Source organism: Mercenaria mercenaria, chromosome 9 (assembly GCF_021730395.1).
Source record: "Mercenaria mercenaria strain notata chromosome 9, MADL_Memer_1, whole genome shotgun sequence".
In the NCBI taxonomy this organism is placed as follows: Eukaryota; Metazoa; Mollusca; class Bivalvia; order Venerida; family Veneridae; genus Mercenaria; species Mercenaria mercenaria.
The window spans coordinates 23,340,435-23,357,491 of NC_069369.1; the positions used below are offsets into that span (position 1 = coordinate 23,340,435).

At 35.1% G+C, this 17,057-nt stretch overlaps 1 protein-coding gene across 1 annotated transcript; it reads right to left on the reverse strand.

The window, feature by feature from the left end:
- Positions 1-408: 408 nt before the first annotated feature.
- On the reverse strand, positions 409-10,444 carry LOC123546709 (uncharacterized). Its single transcript, XM_053550459.1, has 5 exons — positions 9,863-10,444; positions 8,082-8,189; positions 6,463-6,572; positions 3,694-3,848; positions 409-884 (listed from the first exon to the last, which is right to left on the reverse strand). Exons 1-5 carry the CDS (start codon positions 10,442-10,444, stop codon positions 517-519), a joined length of 1,323 nt encoding a protein of 440 aa, XP_053406434.1. The 3' UTR covers positions 409-516.
- Positions 10,445-17,057: the final 6,613 nt, after the last annotated feature.

A 17,057-nucleotide genomic window follows, 5' to 3' on the forward strand; every position in this document is an offset into this window, starting at 1 on the left:
ACAGCTTGTCTATAAGCGCATATCAAATATAAGTGCATAGTTTTGGGCTTAAGTATAAGCACATATAAATAATAGGCGCACAAAAGTGTCACTAAAATCATTATAAGCGTATACACTTACTGTGAAATCATTAATTTTCGTGGGGGACTAATTTTCGTGAATTTCGTTTAGTGTCAATCCACGAAATTTAATCCCAACGAACAAATAAAATTCCCATTTATTTTATGTTCAAAAGTTGAAATCCACGAATTCATATCCCCACGAAATTGCCGTTTTGACCAAAACCACGAAATTTCATGCCCACGAAATTAAATGATTTTACAGTATTTACCAGATTCTACAGTAAGTGACACCATCACTAGAATGCCTCATGTGAGTGTCTTATAATAAAACTAAGACAACAACATATTTTCTCCTTTTATGATAATTTTATTATCTTGAAAAGGCTGAAATGAGAGAGAAGAAATTTCATATTGCTCTCTGAAATGCATAGACAACATGCCATTTAAAAAGACATCAAGATTTCTGTAACTTGTAATACGTTAACAAATCATCAAAATCTTCGTCTTCTCCGTTTTTCGCTTCATTCAGTGTCAAATTTTCAATTTCATTTACAACCGTGTCATTTGGGTCTTTTTCCGAACTTTCCCGTCTTTTTTCTGACTTTTTCTTCCGTTGTTCCTCTTCCTCCTCAGAATCATAAACACTTTCTTCCTTATAAGGTTCATACCTTACAGCACCCCCTGAGTCATGTGGGTGATATTTAATTTGAATATGTTCATTTACGTTCAGGCTACAACCATCACTTAACATTTTTATGGCAATTCTTGCAATATTGATAGAGTCGTCTATTCCGCTGTGCGGTGATCCTTCAAATTTCATCCCTGTAACAATACAATATATCAACTCATATTACTGAAATATGTTTTCTTTACGCTTTTTTGGTTTTCATTCAAATTTTTCAATGGATCTGCGGAAGTTCATTAAAAATTTACAAAACAATCTCCTAACATTTCTTTCCTACTAAGCCTGACTAAGCTATCTACATACAAAGTTTCATTGCAATATCTCATTCCTAGCTAGAGCTATTGAGCAGAAAGTGTTTTTCTTTTCTTAGTAACAGTGACTCCAAATACAGTCCAAGGCTAGTTCTTCATAATAAGATTGCTGTACACTAAGTCTGGTGACAGAATGTCAATTGCAACTGAAGTTATAAACCGGAAACCACATTTTTAATGATTCCAGCCAAAAAAATATTTAAAATCTATTTTTAGTAACTGTGACCTTGACTTAGACCCTATGGAAAAAAAGTTAAGACTCTCCGTGGGATTTGAACAGCGACCCATGCTTTCATTAGCACAAAATGTTGCTTTGGTACAACGCTCTAGATCAGTGCCAAAGGTGGAATTTTCTAAGTATGCACATTAAATCAGTTATTACTGACCCCACTGACCCCATATGCAATCCCAGGCTTGTTTTTTCTATAATCCATCGATTGAAACTTAAAAGTTATTAACTTAAATCAGAAACTTTTTCTTTTCTCTATTTTTATTAAGTGACCTTGACTCCACTGACCCCTAGGTCAATCCAAACCTTTGTCTTACTATAAGCTACCTAAAGGCCAAGTTTCATTTCAATATCTTAACCTAAACTAAAGTTATTGAACAGAAACCAAATCTTGAAGCCACCCACCATCCGCCCAAAGAAATCGCTAATTTAATAATAAGGTTTTCAACTTTGAAAAACCTGGCTAAACATCTAATTGTTTTCTTACATCCAGGTTGTAGCTGAGAAAGGTCTGTTATAAATATATCACACTTTTAACATCTTTAGAACACGAGGCCATGATGACATTATCTCGCATATTAATTGCTTTTACATAAACAAAGTATAATGTAAGAAACAATAAAGGATTGTAATTTGAAAAACAAGTATGCTCCCTATGATGGCCTACAGGATTCTCTAGTTGTTTATCATAAACCATTTCTAGCCGAAAGTATCTGTGACCCTAACCTTTTGATCTATTGATACCCTCACGGTCACCCCACAAAACAAGAGGACCATAATGGTCCTGAATCGCTCACCTGTCCCCACATGACCCGGTTTTGAACTGAGTATGATGTCGTTTTTTTTCTATTATTTGACATAGTGACCTAGTTTTTGAGCTCGTGTGACCAAGTTTTGAACTTGACATAGATATCATCAAGATAAAAATTCTGACCAATTTTCATGAAGATCCATTGAAAAATATGGCCTCTAGAGAGGTCACAAGGTTTTTCTATTATTTGACCTAATGACCTAGTTTTTGAAAGCATGTGACCCAGTTTTGAACTTGACCTAGATATCATCAAGGTGAACATTCTCAACAATTTTCATGAAGATCTCATGAAAAATATGGCCTCTAGAGAGGTCACAAGGTTTTTCTATTATTTGACCTAATGACCTAGGTTTTTACCGCATGTGACCCAGTTTCGAATTTTTCCTAGATATCATCAAGTTGAACATTTAGACCAATTTTCATGGAGATCCATTGAAAAATATGGCCTCTAGAGCGGTCACAAGGTTTTTCTATTTTTAGATCTACTGACCTAGTTTTTTTACCGCAGTTGACCCAGTTTCAAACTTGACCTAGATATCATCAAAATGAATATTCAGACAAACTTTCATACAGATCCCATGAAAAATATGGCCTCTAGAGAGGTCACAAGGTATTTTTATTATTTGACCTACTGACCTAGTTTTTGATGGCACGTGACCCAGTTTCAAACTTGACCTAGATATCATCAAGGTGAACATTCTGACTAACTTTCATGAAGATCCATTGAAAAATATGGCCTCTAGAGAGGTCACAAGGTTTTTCTATTTTTAGACCATCTGACCTAGTTTTTGAAGGCACGTGACCCAGTTTCGAACTTGACCTAGATATCATCAAGATGAACATTTAGACCAACTTTCATACATATCCCATAAAAAATATGGCCTGTAGAGAGGTCTCAAGGTATTTTTATTATTTGACCTACTGACCTAGTTTTTGACGGCATGTGACCCAGTTTCGAACTTGACCTAGATATCATCAAGGTGAACATTCTGACTAAGTTTCATGAAGATCCATTGAAAAGTATGGCCTCTAGAGGTCACAAGGTTTTTCTAATTTTAGACCTACTGACCTAGTTTTGGACCGCACCTGACCCAGTTTCAAACTTGACCTAGATATCATCAAGATGAACATTTTGACCAACTTTCATAAAGATCCCATGAAAACTGTGACCTCTAGAGTGGTCACAAGCAAAAGTTTACGCACGGACGGACGGACTGACGACGGACGCTGCGCGATCACAAAAGCTCACCTTGTCACTTTGTGACATGTGAGCTTAAAACAACACTGGGGTCATCTTCTAAGCACAAGCAATCATCCTAGTAAGTTTGACAGTCCAAGGCCTAAGTGTTTTCAAGTTACTGAGATGAAACTATTTTCAGTCTCACGGTCACTGTGCCCTTCACCTTTGTCCAACGCAGACCATTAACTGACCACTAAAAGATCAACCCCTGAAGAATGACCCCTGCAGGCCTAAAAGTTCTTGAGGTACTGATCCGGAACCAGTTGGTTTACTAATGGAATATACTCGGACATATCAATATTTCCCTCTTCTAAAAGGTGGGGGATGGGGAGTGTGGGGTGAATAATGCACTCACCTAAATTTTTCAGCATAATCTCTATACCACCTCTGCCACAGTGGTAAAAGTTACAGTAAGATTTCCTGATGTTCACCCATTTCTTTGACCACAAAGGCATTTCAATATCACTTTCCTTACATTGGTAATACATAAACCGAAACATGTCCCAAGGTCTGAAAATAGATAAAAGTAAAAGTTATCAAAGTAGTTGAATTAACCAGAGAAGTTTACACAAGAGAAATTATGTTTGACAGAAGTAACTGTAACAAAATTTATCATTTTCTAGGCCTTATTTTATGCAAGTATCTGGGCACTTGGATAGTACCACAGACCTACTGTAAATTTGCTGGAGGCTTTCTCGTATGCAAGAATACAACCATTGACAAGGCTCCAACCAGCAATGGTGATTGATAAAAGCTTTTGAGTCCACTACATGGCTTTTTTGGTGGTTAACAAAATTCCAGTAGGATTATTACATGAACATTATGAATTTTAATCTCTTAGCATAAAGAAGGTAATATCTGTGACAGTTTTGTTTTCACAAATATGCAAAAGAATTGGGAACAAACATGTGTATCCAATTCAGGGTTCATACAGACAAACAGGTGAAACATTTAAGGATATTTCAAGGATGATTTTCCCCTTCAATTTCAGGACTACTTTTCAACTGTTTTCAAGGGTTTATCATTGCGCTAAACTGTAAAATATGCTTGATTCAAATAATTCTGGCCAATAATAGGTTTCAAAATTTCCTCCACTTTTTCTATGTGATCACACTCCAATTTCACCTATGTAATTATTACATGTATTATGTTTCCATGGCTGACTTGTTTTTCACATAATTTACACTCACAAATTTTAATGCCTATTAGCTCCCTTTTAGTTTGACCATGATACAAGTGATGTATTTCACTATTTTACATTTAGATTCACCAAATTTAAAACCAGATTTTTTTCCATCATTTTTTATCACCCTACTGGTTGGGAACCATTTTCCGGACACATTTTCATATTTTGGCTCCATTATTCCCTAAAAAAAATATTTGACATAAATGAAGCCCACACTGCACAAACTTCAGCTCCTTCCACATCCGATGTTGTAATCAGCATAGCGTTGTGACGTAAAATATGGGTCCCATGGGGCCTCAAATGGGGTCACTAAAATAAGTTATTTTTCCCGTCAGGTAAACCAGTATCCGGACAAATATTTGGACGGTGTTTTGTTTTTAATTTGATATCAAAATAAGTAATTAAACTATTTCTACACATTTCTTTATCATTCGTCTCTTCAAAATTGCACATGAAACATAACCCGACGTCCAATAGCAGTTACGAAAGCAAACCGAGGTTGACTATAAAAACTTGAATTTCGTCTTATACGAATTCTTGATAATTCCAATAGATATAGAATAAAATTAGTGCAAAAATTGACAGCCCTGCATCTTACGTAACCTTTAGGGTGAAATTAAAAGTAGAACATGTTATCAGCAAACAATCATTATGTAGTTTGATTATTTCTTCCCCACTTGATACCTCAGCATATGTAAACTAATGTGCATGCGCAATGCTATCTTCATGCCCCGTTAAGACAGAAAGTTGTTTTGTAAACGCAGGTGAGTTATCATCAAAAACCCAAACATTACACAGCCTTATAAAATAGTGGTTTGTTGTAGACATAAAGAACAAACATTTAAATGATCTAGATGAAACAATTACATGAATAACAACGAAATAAAGCGGATATTACGTGTCCGGAAACTGGTTCCCAACCAGTATATATGTAACAAAACTTCAATGAATTAACCTTTACCCTGCTACATTTCTAAAATGAACTGGTCCATCATTCCATTTGGGCAGTACCACTTATTATTCAAAGGGGTGTGCACTGAAAATTTACTGACTGAATAGCAAACAGTGCAGACCATGATCAGTCTGCACTGATCACAAAGGAAGAATCAATTGCCGCTAGCAGGCTAAAGGACATTTCAAGCATTTCCAAGAATTTTTCAAGACCTTTTAAGAGCCAGGAGTAAAATCAAGTACTTTCCGGGACATTTTGACTTTTTCCAGGACTTTTTAAGAAATGGCATTAACTTTCAGCCCTTATTAAGACTGTATAAATCTTGGAGTCTTAACAAGATGGTCCTGTAACAGACGAAAGGTGCGTTGTATTATGACATATCAAAGCTCTATTACAAAGACATTCTGAAAAAACAATGTCATGTTCACTGACACAACTGAGACCATTTTGTTGATCACTTCAAAAAATATTCCCTTGTGGCTGTGCCAGAGAAATTACAGGTTATAAGAAATAAAAGGCTGTATTCTACCAGGCAATGGAAGTTAAATCTGGATGGTTCTTGTAAAACCCGGTCAGTACAGAACTGTCAAATAATGAGCATACTGGTAAAATAATGCATGGGTCAGAATGACAGAATTTCTAATGAGAAATTTGTAATTTCTATCCATGAGCAAAATAAAGTAACACATCAAGGGAATTTAAAGTCCGCGAGATATCGAGTGTTTTGAAAGAACCAAATATAAAATATATACAGAAAACAGCTGGGAAACACACTGACTGCCTCGAGTGAGCCAAGGAGATTAAGCCATCGATGCTTGAGCGAGTTGTGTTTCACTGTAGAAGTGAAGCATAACTACCAAATACACCGAAACAAGTGTTCATCTTCGTACATAAACCTTCAGCAAAGATATCTCTCATGTAAAATGGATGTCTAGTATTCTAAAATAAAAGTATCTGACATGTTAAACACAAACATAAGAACATACCCATCTGTTAATACAGCGTATGACTTTTCAACACCAAGCTGACGGTCCTGTAGCCATGTTTCTACCCTCCCTAACACCTCTGGAAATAAATCGGCTTTGTCAACCTTTTCCTGCAATTTAATGTACACTATTTTTTATACGAGAACTGTTAACAACCCTAATGTGGGTCCTTTTTGAATCCCTTACCACATGGAGTTTGAGCTGAGCCTGAGCCAAACTTTTTTCATGTACACATGCTGTGCTGCTTGCTTGCAGGTTATTTGTTCAACCCGGATGCATGGTTGCAGCTGAAATAATTTCTCCCATGAGAAATTGAGATTTACTTGCATTATTAAAGTTGAAAAGAAGCCATAAAATGTAGCATGTTTAAGTAGCAAACCAGATGGCAAAATGGACCCAAAGAGCTCATAATCTGTTGATGGCAAGACAGGATGAAACAAGTACAGTCAAACCCTTTGGAAATGGAAAAAGTGGTCTCTGTTGACTGGTGGTCTCTCTACACAGGTAAATTTACACTATTAATGGATAAATGGGAAGAAAAAATAGTGGCATTTATATCAAGATAGTCTTAACCTCTGGTTTAACTGTATAGGTTGTATTACAGATAAAACTAGAAATTGTGTCCATAGGACACGGATGATGCCACACGCACATTAGTCAAATAGTATGAGAGGAGTTGGACACTCAAGATTTCAGGACATACGTACGTAAGAACAGCAGCAATGCTATTTATGTGGGGGGATAAAAAATAGTTCATTTAACACGTACACTTTTTTGAACTGTACACTTTTTTGAACTGTATACTTTTTATAACTATGTATTGTTTAGATATGAATCTAATTTCTGATCTAGCTATCTGTTAAAACTGACAAATCTGACCTGAACTTTATATTACAGCCAGGTCAACTCAGTAGGTGAAGCATTATAAACAAAGAAGTTGAAAATTCAAATCCCAGGTGCAGTGTATTTTCTTTGTGACAATATGACAGGACACAGTGGATCCTCCAACTCTTGACTCATATGGGGAAGTTGTCAGTAATTTATCCAGTATACATCAGTACTTGTGAAGAATCCACTAACACTGGCTGGGTTAAGTGACAGCCACAACATAACTACATACATGTAACTGAAATAGTGTTGGAAATGGTGTTTATCCTAAATAATCAAAATTTTATGATTAAATTTTGTCTGCCCAAAAGATGTCATTGAATGCTTTTTCCTCTATCCATCAAACTTGCCATCTCTACATGTTTTTCAGGTTTTAGTTTTTGTTGGGTTAAGCATCACACCAACGCAATTATAGGTAATCTAGCAAATTTTCAGTTTTAGAAGGTGGAGGAAGACCAAAGGTGCACCTTCATGCAATATTTAAGGCAAGAGAAGGCACCGGGGTAGAACCATCAATTTTCATAAGCCAGCTGGATGGATTCCTCACAAAAAAAAAAATTCTACAACCCAAGGGTGATTTCAAATCTACAGTGATAAAGGGCCTATGATCTGAAGTCAGTGATCTTAACCACTCTGTCATGGAAGCCTACTTCAAGTTTTTTTTGTACTTCTCAAGGAGCTATCCTGGCAGCTTACAATGTAAACTTTTTAAGAGATAAAAGTTAACCTACCTGAGTAATACCTGTAAGTTTGGTACAAAACGCTGTCAGCTGAGGATTAACAACTGGCTTCACATATTCATGGAACTTATCAACCTGAAAAATATTAAAATTTATTTGCTATCCTGTATACAATGTAAAGTATACTGACAACTGTTAGAAGTTTTAAAATTAAAATTACAATGTATTAAACTTAACGGCTGTTTTCTATATACCTAGCCAGTGTTTGTTTGTAATGCATTATCATCAAATACAGACAGATTAATACACAGTTTTTGTTAGGTTTAGATTTGCCATGACACAATTTTAGGTCAAATGGCAACTTTTCAAGCTTCATGTGATGGAGGAAGACCCTGAAGGTCTCTCCGGGATTATTTCTTCCTAGCTGGCACCTGGGTTGAACCATCGGCTTACCTAAAGCCAGCTGGATGGCTTCTTCACATGAACAATTCTAAGTGAGATATTGAACCGACATTGGTGAGGGTCAAATGATTCAAAGTCAGTGACCATAGCCACTCGGGCATAGAGGCCCTTCAATATACAGACCAAATTCAGGAAGAAGAAATAAAACTTAACTTTGACTAAAAGAAATGATTCTAAAATATTCAGCCAAGAGTAACTTTTCAGTTTTTTTTACATTTCTCAAATGACAGCTACGCTAATGAAAGCCTGGGATAAAATATATGTCTATTTTTATCCTTTCAAACTGAAGTTTAATTAAGGACAAGTCACAACCAATAATGATTATCTGGTAGGTCAACTGAATATACACTAAAACTACACATTCCAGTATCACTGCATCCAATCGTTAACTTTGAAAAACCGGATCAGTAATGCATTATCTTGGATCAAATGGAGCGGTTTTGGTGATTTTGGGTAAGAAAATTGAAGTCTGAAGCAAATCCATCAAGTTATATCAGAGAGAAAGTGAAATGGAATTAGTACTTTGCCCGAGGACAAGGATGCCGAGGCCAGGGAGAGTAGTACAAAGGAAAAGCTAGTAAACTCTTTAGAGGCTACATTTATGATCATATCTTAATGTAACTTGGTCAGAATGTTGATCTTGATGATCTTTATGTCAATATGTCAGGCGAGTGATACAGGACCATCATAGCTCCTCTTGTTTATTTGTTCTTGTTGTAAGAGAAATTGTACATTTTAGAATACAGATTACAGCAAGTCACATTTTCTTTATTTTGACAATACTTATTTCAAAGCCTGACAAAAGCATCCAGTACTGTTATTAAAAGTTGTTATTCACAGTTCAGCTATATTTCATGTATGGATAAAACAAGTTCTGTGATCTGTGATCATTATAAATGTGTATACAGATAAAACTTAAACATGTGAACAGTTTATTCAATAAATAAAGTGTAATGCAAGTCTTTGTGATGTGTATATAAAAACAAAATTAGGATTTGTTTTACGAGTAATTTCAGAATTACAATTAACACAAATAGAAAAAACCAAGCCTGCACAAGAAGGCTAATATGTCTCCCTAGACTGAGCTCTTAACCTGCCGTGGTGCAAATAGATTGTTAATGTGTGTGTCAGTTAAGTCTTGCTAACAGTGAGTTGCAATCTAGTAACTTTTCAGTTTGTACGATTTTTAGCTCACCTGAGCACAGTGTGAGCTGTTGTGATCACCTTAAGTCTGTCATTGTGCTTCTCAACAATTTGCCTGTTATTAAACACCCTAGTAGACAGTTTTTTGAAATGTTAAAGGGATGAGTTGAAGTCTGATCGATTCCCGATTGAGGCAGTGCCTTATTTCATATTAAGTCCGCCTGTACCGACGATATTGTGTCTTTTAACAAGGACAGTTCTTTTCTACAATCACACTGGGTATTAGGTTTAGGTACCTGATGCGTAGAGGGGTCTATGGAACGAGCCGGGGTTTGACTCAGTGACCGCCCTTGGCGACCGGTACTTATCAAGTCTTTCATAGCTTGCATATCATCTCCTTCAAGAACGGACAGCAATACATGGATATCATTCGCAAGTTTGACACAGAGGGGGTCCCCCCTTCGTGTAGAAACTCGACGTTTAAGTTCAGCTTGTAGTCCGTATGGAAAGTCGTCACATTCCCTTGCATTACAGAACAGCACTTGTCTGCTCTGTTCAAGCTTAGCTTCACAGGAAGCGTAAGTCTTTAGCAACTGTGGCGTAAACAATGCAGAAGGGTAGTCTCTATACATGGTAGTGAGTCTATTATATTCTTCTAACTCGTGGTCCGACTGGGCTTGAGTAACACTACTGTATACGCTAGGGTTTGAACTAGGTTCCGCAGTGAAAAGCGCTTTAACAACAGTGTTGTCACTATCTTCATTCAATGTCATGGATACACTTGTACCTAACTCAGATTGGACCGACATCTTTATCAGTTTTGCATAGATTGTAACAATAAAGTGTAAGGATTAAGGATTAACGATCAATGTCCCAGTTTCACACAACCGCAAAATAATGTGCCCCGGGCATAAACACAAATAAGTATCCACACTATCTGACAATAAAAGTTTTTGAAATTCTATTGTTCTCCAGTTTTTCAGTCACCACGTTTTAATGAATAATTGTCTTAATTATTAGAATCCAGCATTCGAATCAGCAGTAAAATCCACACATTTTCATATAAATTTCAACTAATAAGTCCAACTGAAAACCGTTAAAAACCAAATAAATCTAGGAGGTTACTCTATACGTCTTGACTAAACAGTATCACGTCATGCATAACGTTTATAACTTGCTTCAACAACGTACAGTCGTTCATAAGCAGCATTGTTTCCAACAGCATGGTAGAACATGTTTGTCGAGGACTAAATCGTTTTTTTCTCTAGTGTTCATGCATGTGTAAACCCTGCTGAATAACGCACATACTGGATAAAACCCCGAATGGAGCTTTACGTGTACGGTAAAGACGGGGTTTAAACATGCGTGAACATGCAATGGATTCAATCCTTAAATTTCCAAGTAAACATATTTTCTCATCAATTTTCATTTTTTTAATGAATTTGCTCTCTGCATCAGTTACGTAATTATCGACATTAACAAAGACCCCTGTAAGAGCAAGATCATCGTGTTCGGAGCAAACTACGCTGGAAGCAATGTGTTCAACAAGTTTGATGATCATCGGTCAAAGCAAATAAAATCGTTATTTTAAGTTAATGACAAAATGTAGATTTATGATAAAAATATGCCTTAGTACTCTAGCCCTTTATATTTAAACGTTTTCCTTTTTGTTTATGAATGTAGAGTATTTAAAATCTGATATTATGCCACTGACACCTAGATAGAACTCTTGGACAGTAATGAGGTAGTCTGCACCATCCATACTGCAAAGTTATACAAAAGATGTATACTCATTTTTCGACTAAAACTGAAGGGACATGTTATACTTGGAAACAATCGGGCATTATGAGACGCACATAAATGTTGTGAGTCATCACGAGGCCAGGTTAAGCAATATGGTTATAGTTAGGGACGAAATGGGCCTGCATGGCAAGTTTGCTGTATTTCTCAAAATCTGGTAGGTAGGGGATCTACACGGACGTCGGTTACAGATGATAGAATTAAGATTTCAGTGTAATACTTACCTTCAGTGTGATAAACTTATTACAAATAAGCTATTTTTCATTTATTACTTTTCAAATGTTGAAACATTATCATGCCTTAGGCTAATCTAACTAAATTAATATAAAAGAGTAGTAGAACCAGAGAGCCATTTTCAAGATTATTAATCTGCACAGTAATCATAATAAAGCACCTTGTTTTCAATAAATGGTAAACTGGACACAAAAGGAACATTCAGATGGATTTTCTATGCGAGTCTCAGTTTCGAATAACACTCCCACCATTATTAAAGCCGACGTCGTAAAAATGATGCACACTTTATAAAACACCCTAATAATTATGAAGAAACATGTACATTTTCATTAAAACACGACACTACTGATGTCACTTTGATACCAATTCTTTGGCGTCAAACTGCTATCAAATTTGCAATCGAAATGGTATAACAGAACGGTAAAATACACACTCTGAATATTTATTAGGCGCACAAACAAACCGCATTCCTAAATTTTTCATTTGGGCGTGTTACCTAGTGTATTTTAACAGTCGTAAAACTCAGTTACTTGTTGACGTCACGTCGACCTACTATAATTTGGCGACATGTATGTGCCATGAAATAGTGCTTCCCAATTTCGCCAACTGGTTTACATGAAATACATACATGTACTAGAATCGAAATGAAATATATCAGGACCGTGTTGTAATATATTGAAAGAATTTGAAGATGTTAAACGCCTGCAGAACGATTTCACGAGGGCACAGGAAATGTAAGACATAACGTATATTACGTTCAGCTACCGTATTATCTGCGTATCTGTTACATAAAAAGCAAGGGGTGTTTTAAAATAATATGTGTTATCCTCATCGCACGTTAAATTCGTCGTCAGGCAATTAATTTAAGACTGTTACGACATTTATAGGAAGCTACTAGCTTACATTACGTAAATATGTCACACATGAAGTGTACATATGTTTTTCTAAAGTAACATGCTGAATTAAAAAGTAACATCAACTTTCATTGTTTTTACTCAACAGCTGCTGCATAAAAATATGTTTGTTTAGTAATTTTACATTGCCACCGCTGCATCGAACTTGGTCTTTCCTGCTGGTTTCTACTATGTTTAATAAGAGATATTGTACCAGTACATCTTCTTTTGCGATTTACAGAAAAACAATTCACGAAAATATCAGAAGTTTCTCATTTAGCTGATGTGTATGTCAGGATACGAGTTATATAACCCAGGGAAGTGCCTAAAATCACTACTCGTAAGCTTACAAAAAATGCATTTGTTCTAACATTTTCTTATCACTGTACGAAAGCTTCCGGGTGGTATATGTTCTTAAGACGAATATCACCTATAAACAGAACTGTCTGAATAAAAATTGTTACGCCCTACCCAGGCACTACTGATATACGTAATAAATTATCATCAACTTGAAGAAAATATTTATGACTTTGCCTTCTTTAACTTTTAATATTTGACAAAATTATAATTTATTTATTTTTTTCGGATGTTTTAAGCTCTTAGTATCTTTGTTAATTGCGATGTTATTTACATTTGATTACATGGTACAGTATTGTGTAGTAGCTAATTTCGATTTTTATTAACAGAAATTTGAGTTTATGTTTTTTATAACGAAAGATTATATAGATATTTTTACAGAACAATGCGAATGATGTATAACTTTATTCGACTGAGGCAGACTTAACAAATTTAACAAAGTTTAAACATTGTAAAAGATGTGAAGTATAACCTGTGTAAAAAGGTATACACAAATTCAATTATAACTGCTCTGTCATACTTTCAATGTATTCACAAAGTGTGTTTAAGTGATATTTACATATATGTGCCCGTAAAGCCCCTATTATATATTTGTTTGTTTTGCTTTTTTAAAAAAAACCTTGGTTTGAAAAATTGGCTTCAGACGCTGTATCCATTTATGAAAATCTTGAAAAATAATTAGGTTCCAATGAAGACCTTCTTTTTTCTTTCCACACCAGCAACGCAATATATTTACTTCCAGAAGGTAGGTTAAATGGCACTTAGTTTTAATAAACATAATTAGTTAAATTTAATTCATTTGTCTTATAGTGTTTACTTTCAGATGGACATCAAAATGTAGATAACTTTTAAAACAAAAAGTAAGGACAATGAAATATATAAAAAATCGTTAATCGATTTTATTAAAAGTACACTGTTAAGAAGCTGCTATGTTGCACAAATATTTTACCGCTTTTTAAATATTCCGCATACTGAATCATTTCTACTTTAGCATATGCAAATTACTTACATTTGTGAAAGTTTTTTCTAATTTGAAATTTAGTGGCAATATGCAATATAAACCTTACCGGTAATTGAAAATAAACATTTGTAATAGCAAACTTTAAAGGTAGAAGTAAAAGCACAGACTGTGCACGACTCAACCAACAAAACGCCAACAATTATACAAATTTGTTCGTCTATCAATATAAGGTAACATAGTAAATATATGAGACATTCTCTTTGAATGCAGATAACAGCTTCATTTTTAATGTATACATTCACACAACTTGTGATTGTTTTCAGTGTTAATTATGCAGATCATTTTAGAGATAGTAAATGTACAGAAAAATATCACAGTTATTAGATAGACAACAAACTTACGCTAGTAAATACAGTAATGCATGCTACTTTGGTTTACATGCAATATCCTTATTATTCAATTTCTTTGTACCTTATTTAGCTGTTTTAACACGTACGGACCAGACATTAAAGTCTTTCCCATTTTAGCTAAATACCGACATTCATTTATGTGTATGTTACAGTCTATTAACATTTATTATAACGTTTAACGTTTAGTGTTAAATATTTAAAAATAAAAAATGAACGAAACCAAAACTATATACAATAAAAGAAGATATGTAAATCAGTAAGATACAGTATCGTATATTTCTATGTATGCATACGGATATTACCAACATTAAAGCATACTTTAAATCGACAAAAAAGCTTGATAATTTGATCACCATCTTACATTATGCATGCTTGCATGACCAAAAAATTCTTCACTGTCAGTCTGTATTTCATAACAGAAGTCATTTTTAAAACTAATCACCGAGGCGTGTTGTTAGATATATTACCTTACATTAAATGTAAGTGATAAAAACGACTATTTTTATTCATACTCTACAGTCAGTAGATGTTGGCGATAAATATTGTACGTGAAATATCTCGCTGGAACAAATGCTTTTGTAACACTGCAATGCATGACGGAATTTAACGCCAGGAAAAATAAATATATTAAATAGAAGGTTCTTAGTGATGTAATTAATAGAACATTTAAAATTCCAATCAGAGTGGAGCTGTGATATGTCTTTTCAAAACAAGGAATATTACCTTTTTCCAACGTGAATTGATTAGGTCATTGCATTATAATATGTCACGTGCTACACCATTAGGGACATACGCGCTGCATTTTGTAGTTTGTGTCTTAATTGTTGGCAAATCGGCCTCTTCTAAGGCTCAGTGTCAGTTGGAAAATGGTAAATGTACGTATAATATCAACCTTAATCAGGGGGGCACATGTTCGCCGCCCACGAAAAGTTTGGAAGACTTTTACCCTAAGCCGGAAGAGTTCCGAATGCCGGCTGATGAAAAAATGAATAAAATGCAAAAAGATTTTGACGTTGTGAAATCCGATCATGAAAACAGAATCAAAGAACTTGAAAATTCGATACAAAAAGTGTTGAGAAATGCTATTTCGCCGGCACCAGTTCAGTACTCTACAAATCAGTTACATGTCTCTACTGCTTCCCGACGTAGTAACACCATTGATTCAAGGTCACCAAATAAAGACGGGTCAGGAAATATCCTACTTTTTCAACTACAAAATCAATTTAATACTTTACGGACATCGCTAAGTCAAAGGACAGCAGATTTATTAGAAGCCAGAAATAAGCTGAATGAAACAACAGATTTGTTAAAAGCTGCACAAAAACAATCATTTGAATCGAATTCCAAACTAGTTGGTCTAGAAACAAAATCGGCGGTTCTAGAACGTGAGAACAGAATTCTTAAAAACAAACTAAAAGACAAAACAGAACGGTTGGAGTATGCTACAGAGACATTGAATACAACTGAAACTAAATTGATAAGTATTGAAAATCAGTTATATGATGTTGTGCGGTCTGAAGCAACGTTAAAGGAAGAACTAGAAACAGTTAAACATTTGCTGAAAGAAACACAAACAAAATTAGAGGAATTACAGAAGAATCATACGGAACTACAATTGAAATATAAAAAAGCAAGGCGGACTTTAAAGATCCGGAATGAAGAACTTATGGAATGCTACACAGGTAGGTTATTTTCCCTTTGCAAACATTGCTTTCTTTTTCTAGTTCATTGAAGTTAACTGCCAAACTGCTAATTTTACTACTGCCATAATTATGTTCCACAATAAAACTGACAAAATGTCTGTTTTGTGGCTGATGATTATCAGCTCCTCTTCAGCAGAATAATGACTAAACGATTTCAGTTTGAGCATTTTAAATTACCGTAAACTAGATGAGAAGTACCATGCGTAACATCTTACGAGATATATATTTCTAAGTTAATCAGACTTCCATGAATGCAATTATCGCATTAAGAAAAGAAATCTCCCCCAACAGAGATAGCGCTAACTAATATTTATATGAATTTTACCGTCGAATTTGTTATTTGATAATAATCTGAAAACACTTCTGCGAAAAGGGTATCAAAATCAGACTTTTAAGGGAAAAGTATTCAAAAATTTCATGAGACTCAGTTCCATGAATAACTTGCAGTAGGTTTAAGCAAAATAATTTAATTAAGAGTATATGACAGTTGAAAGTTGTAGTTTCCTCTCTGTGTCTGAAGGTAAAGGTGGACCACTTCATGATAGACATCTATTGTTGCTTTGATCTTCTGGTTTTGTTGGACCTTTAATGTTGTCTCTCTTTTTTTTGCTTTGCTTTTTGCAAAGGTATTGCGTACATCCGTGTATTTATACATTTTACAGCGTCATATTGTGTTTAACATTACATCCATTCTGTGAGTGTAACGTGTGTAAGGGATTCATAGGAAATTTCTTTTATTTCCACCATATAGTAATTTTTTAACACGGTGGATATTAACCTTGAGGGTATGCGCGTAACTGACAGGACTAAGCTTACCATCAATGATTATATCACTGACTGTTCAAAGGCGGTGTCCTGATGTATTTCTGTACGTTTTTGTCTTCCTCTTGCTTCTTCTTCTTGTCTGTTTTATTTCCTGTAGTCAACACAATCATACAAACACTGTTGTAGGGTTTTGCTTTTTGGATACTGCGATCTTTGAACTTGGCTATTCATGTTGGGTCTTTGACTTTAGGGTGACTTCCCATGCGTCTGGCTTAACACAACGTTAGGTAATTTCAGCC

Coding starts and splice junctions, on each gene's coding strand:
- LOC123546709 (XM_053550459.1), bottom strand. CDS start 10,444: ATGTCGGTCCAATCTGAGTTAGGTACAAGTGTATCCATGACATTGAAT. Junction 6,573..8,081: donor AACTTACAGGTATTACTCAG/GTAGGTTAACTT, acceptor ATTAAATTGCAG/GAAAAGGTTGACAAAGCCGA. Junction 885..3,693: donor GATTATGCTGAAAAATTTAG/GTGAGTGCATTA, acceptor GTATTGTTACAG/GGATGAAATTTGAAGGATCA.